This window comes from Calypte anna, chromosome 4B (assembly GCF_003957555.1).
Source record: "Calypte anna isolate BGI_N300 chromosome 4B, bCalAnn1_v1.p, whole genome shotgun sequence".
Taxonomy (NCBI): Eukaryota; Metazoa; Chordata; class Aves; order Apodiformes; family Trochilidae; genus Calypte; species Calypte anna.
The window spans coordinates 10,975,907-10,992,306 of NC_044249.1; the positions used below are offsets into that span (position 1 = coordinate 10,975,907).

The 16,400-nt window shown below is 36.7% G+C and overlaps 1 protein-coding gene across 1 annotated transcript in view; it reads left to right on the top strand.

Moving 5' to 3' along the window:
• The window catches only part of PDE5A (phosphodiesterase 5A), a 56,239-nt gene that overhangs the window by 22,612 nt on the left and 17,227 nt on the right, over positions 1–16,400 (top strand). Inside the window, exons 4-10 of the mRNA XM_008501804.2 lie at positions 2,145–2,216; positions 2,969–3,058; positions 4,288–4,425; positions 5,698–5,765; positions 8,663–8,771; positions 11,893–11,977; positions 15,829–16,004. Of these exons, the coding sequence (XP_008500026.2) occupies positions 2,145–2,216; positions 2,969–3,058; positions 4,288–4,425; positions 5,698–5,765; positions 8,663–8,771; positions 11,893–11,977; positions 15,829–16,004 (738 nt within the window). The remainder of the gene's footprint in view (positions 1–2,144; positions 2,217–2,968; positions 3,059–4,287; positions 4,426–5,697; positions 5,766–8,662; positions 8,772–11,892; positions 11,978–15,828; positions 16,005–16,400) is intronic.

Below are 16,400 nucleotides of genomic sequence, written 5' to 3' on the forward strand. Positions count from 1 at the left end.
AATATTAGGAAGAATTTTTTCACTGTGAGGTTGACAGCACTGGAACAGGCTGCCCAGAAAGGTTGTGGAGTCTTCTTCCTGGGAGACATTCAAAGCCCACCTGGATCTGTTCCTGTATGATCCTGCTTTGGCAGAGGGAGTTGAACTAGATGATCTTTTGAGGTCCCTTCCAACCCCTAACTTTCTATGATTCTATGAAATTTAACACAATTTAGACAGAACTTTGTGACAATCAAATTAAGTGTGTAATCTCTCTTGGTTTATTGTTACACAGCAACAATATTATTATGGCCACAATATTATTTGGCCACAACAACCCCATGCAGCGCTACAGGCTGGGGACAGAGTGGCTGGAGAGCAGCCAGGCAGAAAGGGACCTGGGAGTCTGGATTGACAGGAAGCTGAACAGGAGCCAGCAGTGTGCCCAGGTAGCCAAGAAGGCCAATGGCATCCTGGCCTGTATCCGGAACAGCGTCGCCAGCAGGTCCAAGGAAGTGATTCTGCCCCTATATTCAGCCCTGGTGAGGCCACACCTCAAGTACTGTGTCCAGTTCTGGGCCCCCCAGTTTAGGAAGGATATCAAGGTCCTGGAGCAGGTCCAAAGGAGGGCAACCAGGCTGGTGAAGGGACTCGAGCACAGACCCTATGAGGAGAGGCTGAGAGAGCTGGGGCTGTTCAGCCTGGAGAAGAGGAGGCTCAGGGGAGACCTCATCGCTGTCTACAACTACCTGAAAGGAGGTTGTAACCGGGTGGACGTTGGTCTCTTTTGCCAGACGACTTTCAACAAGACAAGAGGGCATGGTCTTAAGTTGTGCCAGGGGAAATTTAGGTTAAATATTAGAAATAATTTCTTTACGGAGAGAGTGATCAAGCATTGGAATGGGCTGCCCAGGGAAGTAGTGGATTCTCCATCCCTGGAGATATTTAAAAAGAGACTGGATGTGACACTCAGTGCCATAGTCTAGCAACCGCAACAGTGGTAAAAGGGTTGGACTCGATGATCTCAGAGGTCCCTTCCAACCCAGCCAATTCTATGATTCTATGATTCTACAGATTCTGTTTTCTTTCACGTAAATCCAGAGGAGACAAGCCAACAAAGGAAGTAAATGGAACCGGTCTATTGATATCTTCATTTTGTGCATCATAGAGTTTTTTTCTAACACATGTAAACCCTCATTATTATTGCCTGTGCACTGATCTATTTGTGTGGGAGGCCCTAACTTATGAAATCTCTTGGTTGGTGATCTTAATATATATTCCATTTGAAAGCTAGGACTGTGCCATGTGCCAAGAGCAGAAAGAACTACTAAAGAGAGAGTCTTTAATGTTGATTAGGTTATATGGGTTTGCTTCTTAGATCCATCATAGATGTTCTGCAGGACCTGTGAATGCTTTTTTTTTGTTTGCTTAGCTTCTTTGTAAGCCAGGGTTCTTCCCTACCTTCTGTGTTGCCCCACAGGGAAAATAATTAAAAATGGTGAGATATCAACATATCTTGGCAAGGAGGACAGTCTAACTACCAGCTGAATCATAACAAAATAACTTCTCAGTGTTGGTCTAATGTGGTCTTAGTTAAAGCCTACCTTTAAAAATGAATAACAAATTTGAGTCTGTCATGACTTTGTATACTATCTTTGTATAGTGTCTTTCAGTAGATGAAAGATTAATGTGGCTAGATTCAGACAGATAGAAAGTGCAGAAAGATCACTGTAGCTAAACTTGAGATCTGACAATGAGGTGATGTTTTGGAATTTTGTCAGAGGTAGAAGGAAGGGTATTTTCTCTATACACAAGCAGATGAACTTTAGAGAGAGCTGTTGGATGGTCTGGCATCTGACTGCAGAAGTATAAACTGTTGTCTTTCTGAGAGATGGTTGTTCTAATTTATGTAATCAGTTTTGGATCACATTACTCCCTCTTCATAAAAGTACTGAGGATTCATGCTACTTATTTTTGTGGCTATTCAGGCTCATGCTCAGCTCTTTGTAATATGAAAAATTAGGAAAAAATATATTTAAATATCTTACAGCAACCAAATGAATACCTGTAATGATCATTTATTGTCTTCTATAAATATTCCTGAAAATAGAATCCAGTGACAGACTCCTAAAAATTTCTTAATTACTCCATTTTGAATACGCTAGGTTGTTGGTGTGGCTCAAGCAATCAATAAGAAATCTGGAATTGATGGCACTTTCACTGAACAGGATGAAAAGGTATAAAATAATTTATTTTCTATTCTATTTTCATAATGGAATGGGGATGGATATGTTATTATTTTTTACTATTATCAGGAACAATATGTAAGATAATCAGTAGAGCAGATAGAATCTTAAATCCTAATTCTCATACTACCATTTCTTTCCAAACATTTCCCAGACTTCACATTCAGATTGGTATAGCAAAAAACAGGCTGCACTCAGGCTGAAGAAGTTGACTTAACTGTTAGAAATAAGGAAATCAGAACTCACCCTTTCACTTTGAAAACTTCCCCATTAAAACAAACTGCATACTAAATATCTGCAGGATATCAGAGTTAATCCCCTTCTGAAAGGGAAAAAAATGTGGTTTTACTATATTTGCAGAATTTTATTTCCACTTTCCGAGAGACTGAATTACCTAGAATAAAAGAGGCTGCTTGCCTGCACTGTTTTTCTAAATGAAATATACATTGATTCAAAATCAGTTGATTCCTCTGACTTGCTGCTTACATCAATAGCACTTTTACCAGAAAAAAAATAAGATCATTTGTTTAAAAAAGGGAGAAGATATTTCTGAGGAAATAACAAATCATGAGTAACTGAAAAAAAACCAAAAAACCAACCATGAATATGTGGTTGCCAAAAATCTCTTTAAAAAATCAATTAATGCTTCAAGGTGAAAAGAATTGCAGTAGCTTATCTTTGAAAAGACTTAAGACACTGTAACACATTATATTCATGCGGTGTTGATATTCATTTGTCTTCAGGATTTTGCTGCATATTTGGCATTTTGTGGAATTGTTCTTCACAATGCCCAGCTGTATGAGACATCTTTGCTTGAGAACAGGCGTAATCAGGTACGGTGAACAGGTTTGTCCCAAGAACACAGAAATTATAATAGTTAGCTTGTAATCAGTGCCTGCTCTTGATATTTGTCAGATGCTAGTGGTTCCTTGGCTATTACTCTAATTGAACACTGTGCATCATCTGTGACAGTGTTCTAACTAACTGCACTGACAAGTAGCTGAGCACATTCCAGCTTGGCCTGAGCAAAGTGGACCATCTAGGGAAAGAAGGTAAAGCTACAAGTTGGAATATTAATTCCATGTCATTATACTCCACATTTCCTGAAGTCATCCTGTGGCTTACTATATATATTACACAACCAGAGGTGTACCTACTCCATCAGATAGAATTATCCCTACAGAATGGTAGAGGTTATACACATTGCTCTTTTAGTCTACTACAACTAGGAATAGTCACTAACCATATTTTGAGTAATGATCAGATGGAAAACTGAATTTCCTTCTGACTAATGTAATTGTATTTTGCATCCATCTTTATAACTGATGGGATATTAATGCCATGACCTTCAAATGTGAATTTATCTGCCACATAGTGTATGGAGAGATTTTGGAGAAACAACTAGAGAGCAGTTGTTTTAAAAGCTTTCTAGTAGGACAGAGTTTCCAAGTGACTATGAGCATTTGTAAATTGGTACAGACTTGGGTAATCATCTTTTCAGATTGGCTCTATGCTTCTTGTGAGGAAAAAAGAAATATCATATAAGCACATCTGAGCAGCTAAATCCTTCAGCAGCATCTTTGAAATACAGCAGACTATTCCTAAATGATGTTTTCACCAAATGAGTTTGTTAGGATCTGATAGACTTACAACAGATAATAATCGTGTTCAGAATTCTTAAGAAATTTAAATATCACTGGTTTTAGAATGCCCACATTAGTCACAGTAAGCTATTAGGTTTTCCAAGGGTAAATAACTGTATGTTGTCTGGTTTTCTCAGGTTTCATTTGATTAACTGCTAAATTGATTCTGTCTCTGTGATCAAAAACCTCACACAGCTAACTAACTAACTAACTGTGATATTTATTTCTTCCATTAGAAGTGTTTAACTGGCTCTTACTGTTACCTTGCAGTCTGCGTGAGAGACAAAACTTAATTTCAGTCACAGACATACATGTTGTCTTCCTTGATTCAAAGAAGAGAAGATTTAAACAACAGTAATAATGGTAATCATTGCTTAAATTGCAATTAGTCAAAATTTCACAAAAGATCTTTTCCCTAGGTGCTTCTTGATCTTGCCAGCCTCATTTTTGAAGAGCAGCAGTCTTTGGAAGTAATTTTGAAGAAGATAGCTGCCACTATAATATCCTTCATGCAAGTGCAAAGGTGTACCATCTTCATAGTGGATGAAGATTGTACAGTGAGTATGTTTCTTGTCTAAGGGCAGAATGCTTTTTCCCTGGGAACAGTATGGGCTTCTCTCTATTCTGACTCAATAGTATTTCAAATCCATAATATGTTCTGTTATCTTTTCATCCTCTGCCTTTTTCTTTTACATCATCTGCTCAGGTTAGGTGTTGACTTGGGAGGCTTTGATCTTTGTGTAGGCCAGGTTGCCATTTTATCTATTCACTTTGCAACATTACTTGCTGGTAAACTGTGGGTTTAAGCTCTCTCCTATGTCATAGATCTTGAATGTTGAACTCTTTCAGAAGACATTTTCTTAGCTACTGATGCAGAATGGAAAAAAGGCTGGGAGATAAACAATGTATCCTTTGCTTCCTCTGCGTAATCAGTTTTGACAGCACTTTCTATTTGAGTATATCAGGACAAGGAGGATATAACAGAATCATGGCATAGCACAAAATCCTTTCAAAACTCCCCACCTGTATTTCCTTCCTATTGAAAATATGCTGCAGAACAAGGAGCAGGATATTATGTTGCATGCCTCAGTCTTGTACTGGCATTTCTAATTTTACTTTTAGTACTTGTTACATATACGGGTATACCAACATCTGGAAGTGAGGAAGTACTTTGAGGTTCTGTAGCAGAGAACACACAGCACATGTGACCATCTGTCACAATCTCATCTCTCACTGTATTTGGAAGAGTCACTCCTGCAGAGAAGAATACAGAACAGAAGTTTACATAATTTTTGTATTCACATATTCACAGTGTTGTTGCAAGTTAGATAAACTCCTACATGTAGTTTGCAGTCTCTAGTTTGAATCTTTAGTACAGAGATAATCTATTTTTCCCTATATTCAGGCTTCTCAACTGTTAAAAAAAAGGTGAGTGAAAAGCAACATGTAGACCAGTCATTATGTTCAAAAGGTTCTGATGTCCTCACCCATCCAAGCAAAGCAGGTCAAGAGTTGGATGAATGTTAAAATGAAGAAGTTCTGTGCTGATAGTTAAATTTGGCACAGCTTGTAAATACTGGCATTTCTTCTTTGACTGATGAGTCCACATTCAAGACATTTCAATGATACTTAAAGTTGTATCAAAATATATTTTTGTGGTAGGATCCTGTATGCTTGCTGCTACGTGTGAAATGAAGTTAATAGTTTTACACTTGTCTTTATTACAGAATAGATTCTTATAACTGCAACAAGCTTTTCATTAATACTACTATTCTAACTTACAACAAACCTATACACCTATAAATTAAAGTATTGGTTTGGTATTTCAGGATTCATTTTCCAGTGTGTTTCACATGGAATCTGACGAATTAGAAGATACAGCTGAAAATCTAAAGAGGTAAAATGATTCAAACTTGTGTTTATCCCAGCAGAATGCTGAAGAAACTATGTTTTTAGTATTTTTTCCCCAAACTTATTATAATTAGTTACCAGGCATAACGGCTGTTTTTATAGAGCAGGTTTTGCCCTGAAATATACATAGACAAACCCTGTTGCCTTAAAATCCCACTGAGCAGAACGAGAGAGTAGAGGCTTAATCATTTTGTCAAGTATAAGTACACAGCTGTATTGCAAGGCAAAGTGCAAAAGTACAAAATGGGACAAGTAAAGATTGAAGTTGGTGGGCTGTTCTAAAACTGATCTGTAAGAAATCTGCGTAGATGACTATGTTGTAGACATATCCACATCAGTAGCTACTAATCCTACTTATGATTTTAATAATTTTTAATAATTATTGTAATTTCATGGTTATTTACTGATTATTATTCATTCATTTATTATTATTAACTTTTATTCTATTCTGCCATGTTGGGGGAGGAGTGGCTGGAAAGCTGCCTGGTGGAAAAGGACCTGGGGTGCTGGTTGACACCCAGCTGAATATGAGCCAGCAGTGTGCCCAGGTGGCCAAGAAGGCCAGCAGCATCCTGGTTTTATCAGGAATGGTGTGGCCAACAGAAGAGAAGTGAGCATGCCCCAGTACACAGCACTGTCTTCAGTTCTGGGCTCCTTGCTACAGGAAAGACATTATGCTGCTGGAGTGAGTTCAGAGAAGGGCAAACAAGCTGGTGAAGGGTCTGGAGAACAAGTCCTATGAGGAGAGGCTGAAGGAACTGGGAACTGGGAATGTTCAGTTTGGAGAAGAGAATGCTGAGGCGAGACCTTATTGCTCTCTAAAACAACCTGAAAGGCGGTTGTAGGGAAATTGGTGCTGGCCTCTTCTTTCAAGCATATAACAATAGCATTAGAGGGAATGGTCTGAAGTTGCACCAGGGGAGGCTTAAACTAGATATTAGGAAGAATTTCTTTACCGAGAGAGTGGTCAGGCACTGGGACAGGTTGCCTAGGGAGGTGGTGGAATCACCGTCACTGGAGATATTAAAAAAACTGTAGATGAGGAACCTGAGGACATGCTGTAGTGAGCATAGTGGGTTTTTTTGGGTTGACAGTTGAACTTGATGATCTCAGAGGGCTTTTCCAAGCATGGCAATTCTATCATTCTGTGATTCATAGATAGGGAAGCTGACTCAAAGAATATCACTGACTAAATCGAGAACAAAGTCCTAAAGTTCTATCAGTCACCTTTGAAAAGCTATTAAGAAGCTCAACTGGAGGGAATGCAACTATGTAGAAATAGTTGAATTAAAATACCCAGATTAAATAGTTCCCAAGCTTAGTCTGAACTTCTGTATTGAAAATTACTGTATTTGAAAGTTACTGTATTTGAAAATTACTGTCTCCATTACCTTTCTCTGTCATCAAAACCAGTTGTTTCTAATTGGTCAAAAGAGTGCCACACAGTTGTATATAAAATGCACTGCTATAGGTACAGTGTACAGAGAGAAAATAAAGATTTTTTTATCACTTTGATCTTTTTTGCAGTGAACATTCATTATATTAAATTTTATTTAATATATTAGAAAGTTATGTCCAAAGTGTGTGGCTTGAGCAGCTTTTGAGCTGTATTACAGTTTTAGACAATGTACAACCAGAAAGTACAGAGGTAGAACAGGCTAGTAAGATCACAGGTTGAAAGGAGAAGTTCCTGTTTACTTCTTCTACACTATGAGAATGATGAAGAGAATTTCCTCTGTCTATTCATTATCACTTTCATAGTTACTAGTAATGTATTCAAAAGGTAATTTACTGCTTGCATGGCCATCAGTAAATTATTTCTCATAACTGGTAGGGAAGGAATCTTGGAGGTTGAATTGCATATCTGGATCTCACTCATGAGACAGCACAATTTATGTGTCAAGAACTGTACTGTGAGTCAGCCACTGGATTTAGAACTACTTTGCATGATTTTGCATGATTTTGGGCAATAGAAAAAATCTAATGGCATGGATTAGATTGGAAGTACCGCTTTACATAACAAAATTTCAGGCTTAGTATGTAATCAAGAACCGTGAAAGAAACCCCAACTCAGATCAGTTTTCAGAATTGTAGGGCATTGCCTTGTATAAATAAGTCTGTGAACTAATGAAAGAATAATGCTCTTCCTCCAGCCATGTGAACATCCTTACACCAGAACAATATATGAAGTACAATGTCAGAGGGAAACTAGAGGAACTTGATGGGAATAGGTTTTATTAGGACATATGTCCTCTTACAAAGCAGGCAAAGGGTCTGAGAGAATTCAAATGCCTCAGTTAAATACATCATGGCTAAAAAAATATATTATTAATTCTGTGAAAATGTTTTATGATCTGGCTTTGAATAAAGTTATATTTCAGTAACAGAATCCTTATGAAACACTGATTGTGCCTTTACTTTTAGAATAAATTTGAAATGAACTTAGAAGCAGAAAATTCACAAATGTTGCCTTCTGCATTCCATTTAAAGAATATGTGAATTCAACAAGTATTGATTTTTCAAGTGTGTCAGATTTGTAAATGGAATTTGTTTTCAGAAAGTTCTGTTTGTTTCAATATAAACCCAGTTGCTCATTGTTTCAGCTTCATCTACATAAACTGTACTGATTTGTTTATTTCTTAAGTTTGGTGTTCAGTGTTCCCATTGTTGAATATTAAAGAAATGGTAGAAAGTATAAATCAATCCACTCTTCAGCTTTGTGATGACATCTGGGTTAGAATACAGGATTTGAATTCAACTCCATTACATATATATTTGTTAAATCCTTTCCTTATACAGGAAAGATACTACAATTACCTGTTTTGCATAATGAAATGACCCGTTTTCATACTAAGCATATCATAACAATGTTCTATCCTTCAGGGACTATGATACAAACAAAATCAATTACATGTATGCTCAGTATGTCAAGAATACAATGGAGCCTCTCAACATCCCAGATGTCTGCAAAGACAGAAGATTTCCGTGGACAGTAAGTTAAATAAGCTCAGATTTGAAATTCAGAAATGGAAAATATTTTTTCTGTTTCATTTTCTAATAATTTTTGTTTTCCCTTATTATTCCTATTGATTTGATGGCTGCAATCAGAATTATGCAAACACAAAGGAAGGTACATTTGCTTGATAGAATTCATTATCAGTGAAGAAATGGTACAATACTCACACAGTGAGATGGGTTACCAGGGGAGAGACTTATCCCTAAAGACATTAATAAAAAAGCCTAAAATTAATTTTTCAGTAAATAGTGAGATGTGGAGAGCTTGCAGTATGTTCTGTGGCAAATGTTTAAGTGATGAACAGTGGGAGCCTTTCAGAGTAATCCTCTATAGTTTACTTTGAGTGCTGGGAGGCTCTCAGTTCCTTCCCTTCTTGTTCTGGAAAAGATTAATGTTATAGGGACACATTCTCTGCTGTTTTGGAGAAGGAGCAACTTCACTTTACTTTGGGAGCTTTTGCTTCACACTTCATCAAGCATGAGCTCGTGGTACAGTGTACTACTAGCAAATACTGGAGAGTTAGGAGAAAAGGTCACTTTTCAAGACTTGGATTACAGTCAGTTCACCTTCAAAGCCATCATCCACAAAAAGCACATTTGTAGTTCTGTATTTCCTGCCAGTGCAGAAATCAGAAAGATGTATGCTCTTAATTTATTTAAGTTTATTGGCTAGAGGGGCTTAGGGAGAGTGTTACAGGGAGAGGAGTTATGATCAGCAGATAGCTTTTTACCAAATTCTTTGTTCTGAGATGCACAATGGGAAGGTCAGAAAGGTGCACAATGGAAAGGTACAGTGTTCCATACAGAAGAACAAAGTGGAAAGAAAGTGCAGGCTTATGGTAGGGAGCTGTCTTGATTCCCCTTTTCTCTGTGCAAGGTTTCATGGATGTGGGTTTCTATGAAGGACTGAGCAACACAAGAATTGAACACTCAGCACTTTGCTGTACAGGGCCTAAAGCTAGCTTAACTGCAAGAGTAGAAGTAGAATAGAAATGGATGGACATACTGCATTATATAAGTCAAGAAAGAGGTGATTATCTAAAGACATTTTAAAATAAAATTCTTTGAGAGTCATCCAAAAAGCTGTTTTTCTGAAACAGCCTTTTCACTTTTTCAGTAGGTTTAGAGTAGGTTTATGTTTTTCCCTGAAATCTAGATGACTTTTACCTTATGCATATAAAAGAAACTCTAAAAAAAAAAAAAAAAAAAGCACTGCTGGAAGGAATTTTGGATAACATTTTTCAATATACAGTGGCTGTACCTCCATCACAGGGTAGAAGCAGCCTCAAGGTAGGGCTGTAGGCTAAACGTTTTGAAATCCGATGAACCCTGCCAGGAGGGAAATCCCAGATGCACTTAGTGCCCTAGAAACTGTAGCTCGCCTCTTTTTTGAAGGACATTCAATAGCATGCTTACTGACCTTTTGAAAATATCTTTGTGCTTTGTAAATTTTTTGGTGGCCTCAACTACCTAGGTAGGGTCATGAGGCAGAACAACAGCTTGGATTTATTTGTGGAAGAGCTGTGGTGTTGCCAGGACAGGTCCAGGCCATTTTACAAGGACAGTATTGAAGCCAAATGCTAAGCTTCAGCAGTCCTGTGTACATGTTCTTTCCTGAATCAATGAAGTCAGTGCAGTGGAGACAAAGTTCAGGTACCTACAAGATTCCCTAAAAGTACTTAGGCCTGTTTTTTGCTTAATCTGCTCCCTATCCGTTAACACTTGGTCAGACAGAGCACTGTGATCTTATCTCCACTCCAGTTTGACTTTGAACAAATCTGAACTTTCCCGTGAAACCACAGGTTCTTCTCAGGGTAGCTACAAACCAATTTTCATGCAGGCTTGACTTTGTGTTTCTCAGCTGCCCTTGCTGGAGAAGTCTAGGGAGAGATGCTGATTCTTATACTCTGTGCTGATTTCACAGATATGCCACAGTTGAGAAAACAGCAAGCCCTGCTCTTGAATTATTCCATATACCCTCCCAATAATGGGCTACTATTAAGTAATAGCATTTAAGTTCCTGGAGTCATGTAAATTATCCGTCATGATGCAATCATGTAATGCTTCCACGAAATAATTAAATTTCCTATTGACACTTGTAAGCATTACAGTGTTTGTGCATTTGTCTGCAAAGAAACTGTCTACTGTCTTTGCACAGAACTAGAGAACAGAGCAACAAACATTAAATAAATAAAAAAAAAAAGCAAAAGCAAAATAGCTTTTTGATCTGAAATATTAAGGTGTACCCATTTTTTTGGTGTTCCATACAATTAGAGACTAGACCAAATGTAATTTCTGGAGCAGTCAGAGTAGAACTACATCCTTTTATCACCAGGTATTTGAAAAAGATACACTGATTTTTTGTTCCACTTTTCTACCCTTTCATCCCTCAAATAAATTCAGTTTCCTTCTCTCAGAGCATAAGATGATAAAAGGTCTTCAGACTATAGAATATTGACCTAGTTGGTGGTACTTTTTCCCATCTCTCTCATTCTTTGGATCATAATTTGGTCTCCACTAAGCCTTCTTTTATTGTGTTGATGGATTGATTAATCAAGGCACCTCGAACAAAGGAAAAGATTTAAAAAGAAATTCTGCCACAAAATACACAGTTAGCTTAAGGCCAGCTGTTGTTTTATAACATCTCTTCTTTACATTGCCATATATCAAATGAGGGTTTATGCTGGAAAGGTCATTTCCTTTTACAGCTCATCACCTGATAAGAGTAAAAATGTGATGCCTGAAGGCCATCTGATCCCTTTTCAGCTGCACTAAGTGGAGCACTGTCCTGGTACAAAGTTTTCATTTTCGTGATAGTGGTACCTTCTAATGAAAGAACTTTTAACAAAATTAGAACATGTTCAACACAGTTATGCAAGTCATTGTAAACTCCTACCGAATGGAGATTATCATCATTACTTGTACTGTAATTCACCAAAGCCTGTATCAGGTAGTGTTTATTATACCATCCAGCCAAAGATGTGCAAACTCTAAAACATTGTTGCTGTAGACTTCAGCACTACAGCTTTTTAACTTCCGACACTTGAATGTAAGTCTTTAAAATTGTAACTGTATTTTTTTGTTTGTTTGTTTAACAGAATGACAATGCAGAAAATGTAAGTCAGCACATAAAGAGTTTGCTGTGTATGCCAATAAAAAATGGGAAAAAGAATAAAGTGATAGGTAGGTATCTTTAAAAAAAAGTAATTTTATACATTTCATAGAAGTATTTCTGTGGTCCACAGTAAAATCTCCGCAACATGGAATCTCACCCAAGGAGAAAAGATCCTTAATTATCACATTTTCAACCAATAAGTTTACTGCAACCTTGACTCTATGTAAGTTATCAAGTATATACAACACTCTTATGATACTTAGCTATTTCTATAGCTTCTTTGAATAGGAAAATCTTATGTAAGTAAAATTATCTTCATAACTTCCTGTTCAGAGAGTCAGTGACCTCTCTTGCTTGTGTAGATTTTTAACAAGTCAGTGAAAGGAAGCAAAAGCATAAATTAGTAAATTACCTCTTCAGGCCTGAGGTATCTGTAGTGCCAGGATTTTAGGGACCAGTGGTGGCATTTGGAAGGCAAGCTGAACGTGACAGGTAGTGACAGTTTCCTCGGATGAGACTTGGCTATGTAAAGATTCATACCTTAGAATGCAATTTTGGTGCCCTGAACTGTCCTTTGAAAGAGCCTATTTCCATCTGTGGATTACACAGGGAGCTGACAGTCCTATTTTAAGACATGAGTTCAAATCCCTAGAGCTACCCTGTGTAAATATCTCCCTAGCATCTCCTCTGCTTTTTCTACAACTACTTTCCTTCTATTTTAAAGAGTCCCCATAGTACCACCAGCTTCCTAGGGTAATGTTTTCAGAAGTAATTTGACATCACTTAGGTCCACATAGGCCTAGATGCTTATGGAAACTTAGAAGCCTATTTATCTCTAATTTCCTGAAAATATCTAGTTGGCTATGGCCTGGGTCCTCAAAGATGAGCATGCAACTAATTTTTTTTGAGAGTGTCATCTTATTATTAAACTTATTCTATGAATAAGTTTAATGAGCTTTAAGTCTTTCAATGAATTTCAGGTTCACCTTAAAGGGATAATGATGCTTTTGGAAGTTACCAGGACTTTGTTGTCCCATGAAGAATAGAATGGGTATCAGCCTGCTTTCCTGGCATCACTAAGTTCTACAAGCAAACAGAACATAAAATATACTGATTCCTAGGTAGCAGCATGCATTAGTTCTGGTATTACTCTGCTTTAAGTATTCTACTAGACCAAGTAGTAGAAGATTGAACTGTTGAACTTCGATTAGACTTACTTCACTATGATGTTAGCTCTGATAAAATGGTTGCATCTCCTTTCATATAGTTTATAGGATTTTTCTATTGCAGTTTTCTGTGGAAGCTCAAACAGAAAGTTTTGGTCAGACTACCGAAACGTAGGTGGGCTTTTCAAATTTTAGTAATTCTTATAGTAAAGTGTTCTTCAGAGTCTTTTAAGGTTTGCCTAATGTTTAGATCTTTAATAATCAGGAAGGCCAAGGGACTATTGTCTTTGGGACAATACCCAGAAGTTCCTTTAGCATACTATACACTATGAAAGACTACTTTTATAAGTCTACTTCTTAAGATTAGTATACAGAAAACCAGAATTTGGAAAATGAGATGGGAAAAACTGTCCACAGCAAAATCAAGGAAATCTTACTGGCAAGAAAGATAAAACTAACTTTTCTTATCTCCTGACTTGTTCATTTTTGAGATATATGGTGAAAGCTTTACAGAATCTTTCTGTGATTTTATACTTATGTCCAAGTAAAAAGATCTTTGTATTGTATTGTGTGGACCTCTCAATGCTTTGGGGAAGCTTTTGAAAGAGTTCACAATCAAAGCGTTTTAAGTACTACATAGTATATTTATTGCAGTTTTGTCATTTTTTGAGACACTATGTGCATTCAAATGTGGTGTCTTTTAAGAATTAATTTGTTTTTGTGGCTTATTTTTATGTGTTAATCTCTTGTTCATTACATCACAGTTGCTATGGAAATAATTATAAATCCATAAATAGAAATAAACAGAGATCTGAGTTTCATGAGATTTTCTTATAATGTTTTATAAATCACCATTTTTTTTCCCAGGGAAAGTTAATCTTGTTCTTATTGAAACCTTATTTTCTGAGATTATATATTTTCACTAGCATTCAAGTGTCTAGTAATTTCAATCCCATTCAGGTTCAGGATGCTGTTTACAGTATTCCTATACAACAATCCTTGCCACTGCAGTTCACAGATACAATTATAACATGCTTACAGATCTCTTCAGAGGAGATTTAGGTACTAAAATATGTTCCCAAACCAAAATGTAATTTGGAAACAGGACAGTTTTCCATTGTCACCAGACATTAAAACTTCTACACACATGAACAATGATCGTCTAAAAACAGTTTGCATGTGTGTGCAACATTTCTTTTTCTCAGTTGGTCTACCTAATCTGACAGGGAAGATACACACTTGCTCCCGCAAAGACTGTTTTTACTTTTAATTATGAACCTCAATAGGCTTTTTTAGTCTGTAAACATGGAATACTAAAAGCTGGAAATGCCTTCACATAGAAAGTTATTCACACTGGCAAGACCTTACAGTAATTGCTGATAACGTTCCCTGTTGATACTGTTGTAAAATAGTATTGATTATAATTTTTTCCCTACCCATAGGCAAATGCAGCCTTCCTGACCTTACAGTGGTGAAGCACAAGACATTCATATTCTGTTCATATATCTTGTGAAAATTAGGAGTAGCTCTATTGTCGCAAGAAAGAATTCTTAAGAGTGTTCTGGGAATACCATGCTAAATAGTTATGTTGTCTTTTCCTGGTTAAATATATACATAATATTTTACTCTTTCTGCTGCAAAATGTTCTTTGCAAAATACATTAATTATACAAACTGGCAGGCAGTAGCAATTTATAGAAAATAAAGATTTTTCATTTATTATCAGAATTTATAATTCTGTTTATTGGGATAATTTTTTGCAGCTTTTATTTTAAAAGCTAACTTTTATGCATGAAACTGTACTTACACTCATGAGAGTGAGAAAACATTTGGACTCACTTAAGACATAATCATCCCCAAAGCAGTTTTGGCTAAAGACAATGTATCATATACTTACAATGCAACTGCTTTAATTAATATTCTTTAATTAATATTTAATTTTTAGCAGAAACTGCCACCCACTAGGTAAAATTAAAGTGAGGTATATGTGAGGATTTCTGTCTGCTGGCAATGTTGTCAGAGAATTAAGCTGCAGCAAGATTTGGTAGACATTACCTGTCAGACCTTTCAATGGTTTGTGCACAGAAATGTCCAGAAATTCTTAACAGAAAATAAAAACCAGTGCAACTATCAATAAATTTAAACCTAACAAGTTGAATTCAGTAAGAAACTTTTAAATTAGTTTAGTAGTTGCAGCAGGGTGTAATTCAACCATGTCTTCACAGAATCTGCTAGTATGCTTAAGCTTTTTGAGCCTCAACTTAGGTATTCTCTGTTTTATTAGTTTATTTTAAAAGATGTTGAATAGTAATTCAAATAAGAAGTAAAAACTCTGTGTACCGCTGTTCTGACTTTAATAACTATTCTTTTGGCATGGTTACAAAAACTTCATTAGCCTCAAAAAGGACAAATTGTCTTTAGGGATCTAGAATACTACTACTAATAAAAGTTAGGATGCAAATGATCCTAGTCTGTAAAGACCTACATTTTTGTTTTACAAATTCTAGTAACTACTTTTGAGTCTACCAAGTAATATATAACATTTTAGCATTTATTCTACATTATAGTGAATTTACTCTAAAAATTTCAGGGAAAATCCTACAGCACTCCTACGTGTCATTTCTATGGCTATTATTGGTTTATACTGAAGGCTAAACTGTTCTAGGCTCAATTTTTCTCTCAGTGTTCCGTACAATACATGATAATTTGGCAATTCTCTGTATTACTTCTTTTCATTTCTGTATCCTGGCACAGGGGTTTGCCAGCTTGTGAATAAGATGGAACAAAACTTGAGCAAAATCAAAGCTTTCAACAGAAATGATGAACAGTTCCTAGAAGCATTTGTCATCTTTTGTGGCTTGGGGATCCAGAATACTCAGATGTATGAAGCTGTAGAAAGAGCCATGGCCAAGCATATGGTGACATTAGAGGTGAGCTCAAAATCTATATGGTCCTTGATTAGCCCAAAACAGATCCTCACTTTCTGCAGACCCTGTCTATAAAACACATAAGTGCAGCTACTCACATGGATACTGAATAGAAACTTCTCCCCTGGGAGAAGAACATTGGGCCTGTTGAGTTGGACAGGTATTTTTCTGCTTGTTTCCATATCTGCCAGCAGACTATTTTGTTTGTTATTGCATTGTAACTTTACTCATGAGATTTAGTGGTGAGCTGAATGCATCTTTCCCCTATATGAGGCCACACTTTGGCTGCATAGCACATTTGTTCTGTTGTGTAGGAAAGGGAAATAGTTAGGGAGATTAAGGGCTTCCTTTTCTTGTCTGAAATTTCCTGTGATGACTTTGGCTCAGTCCTTTAGAAAA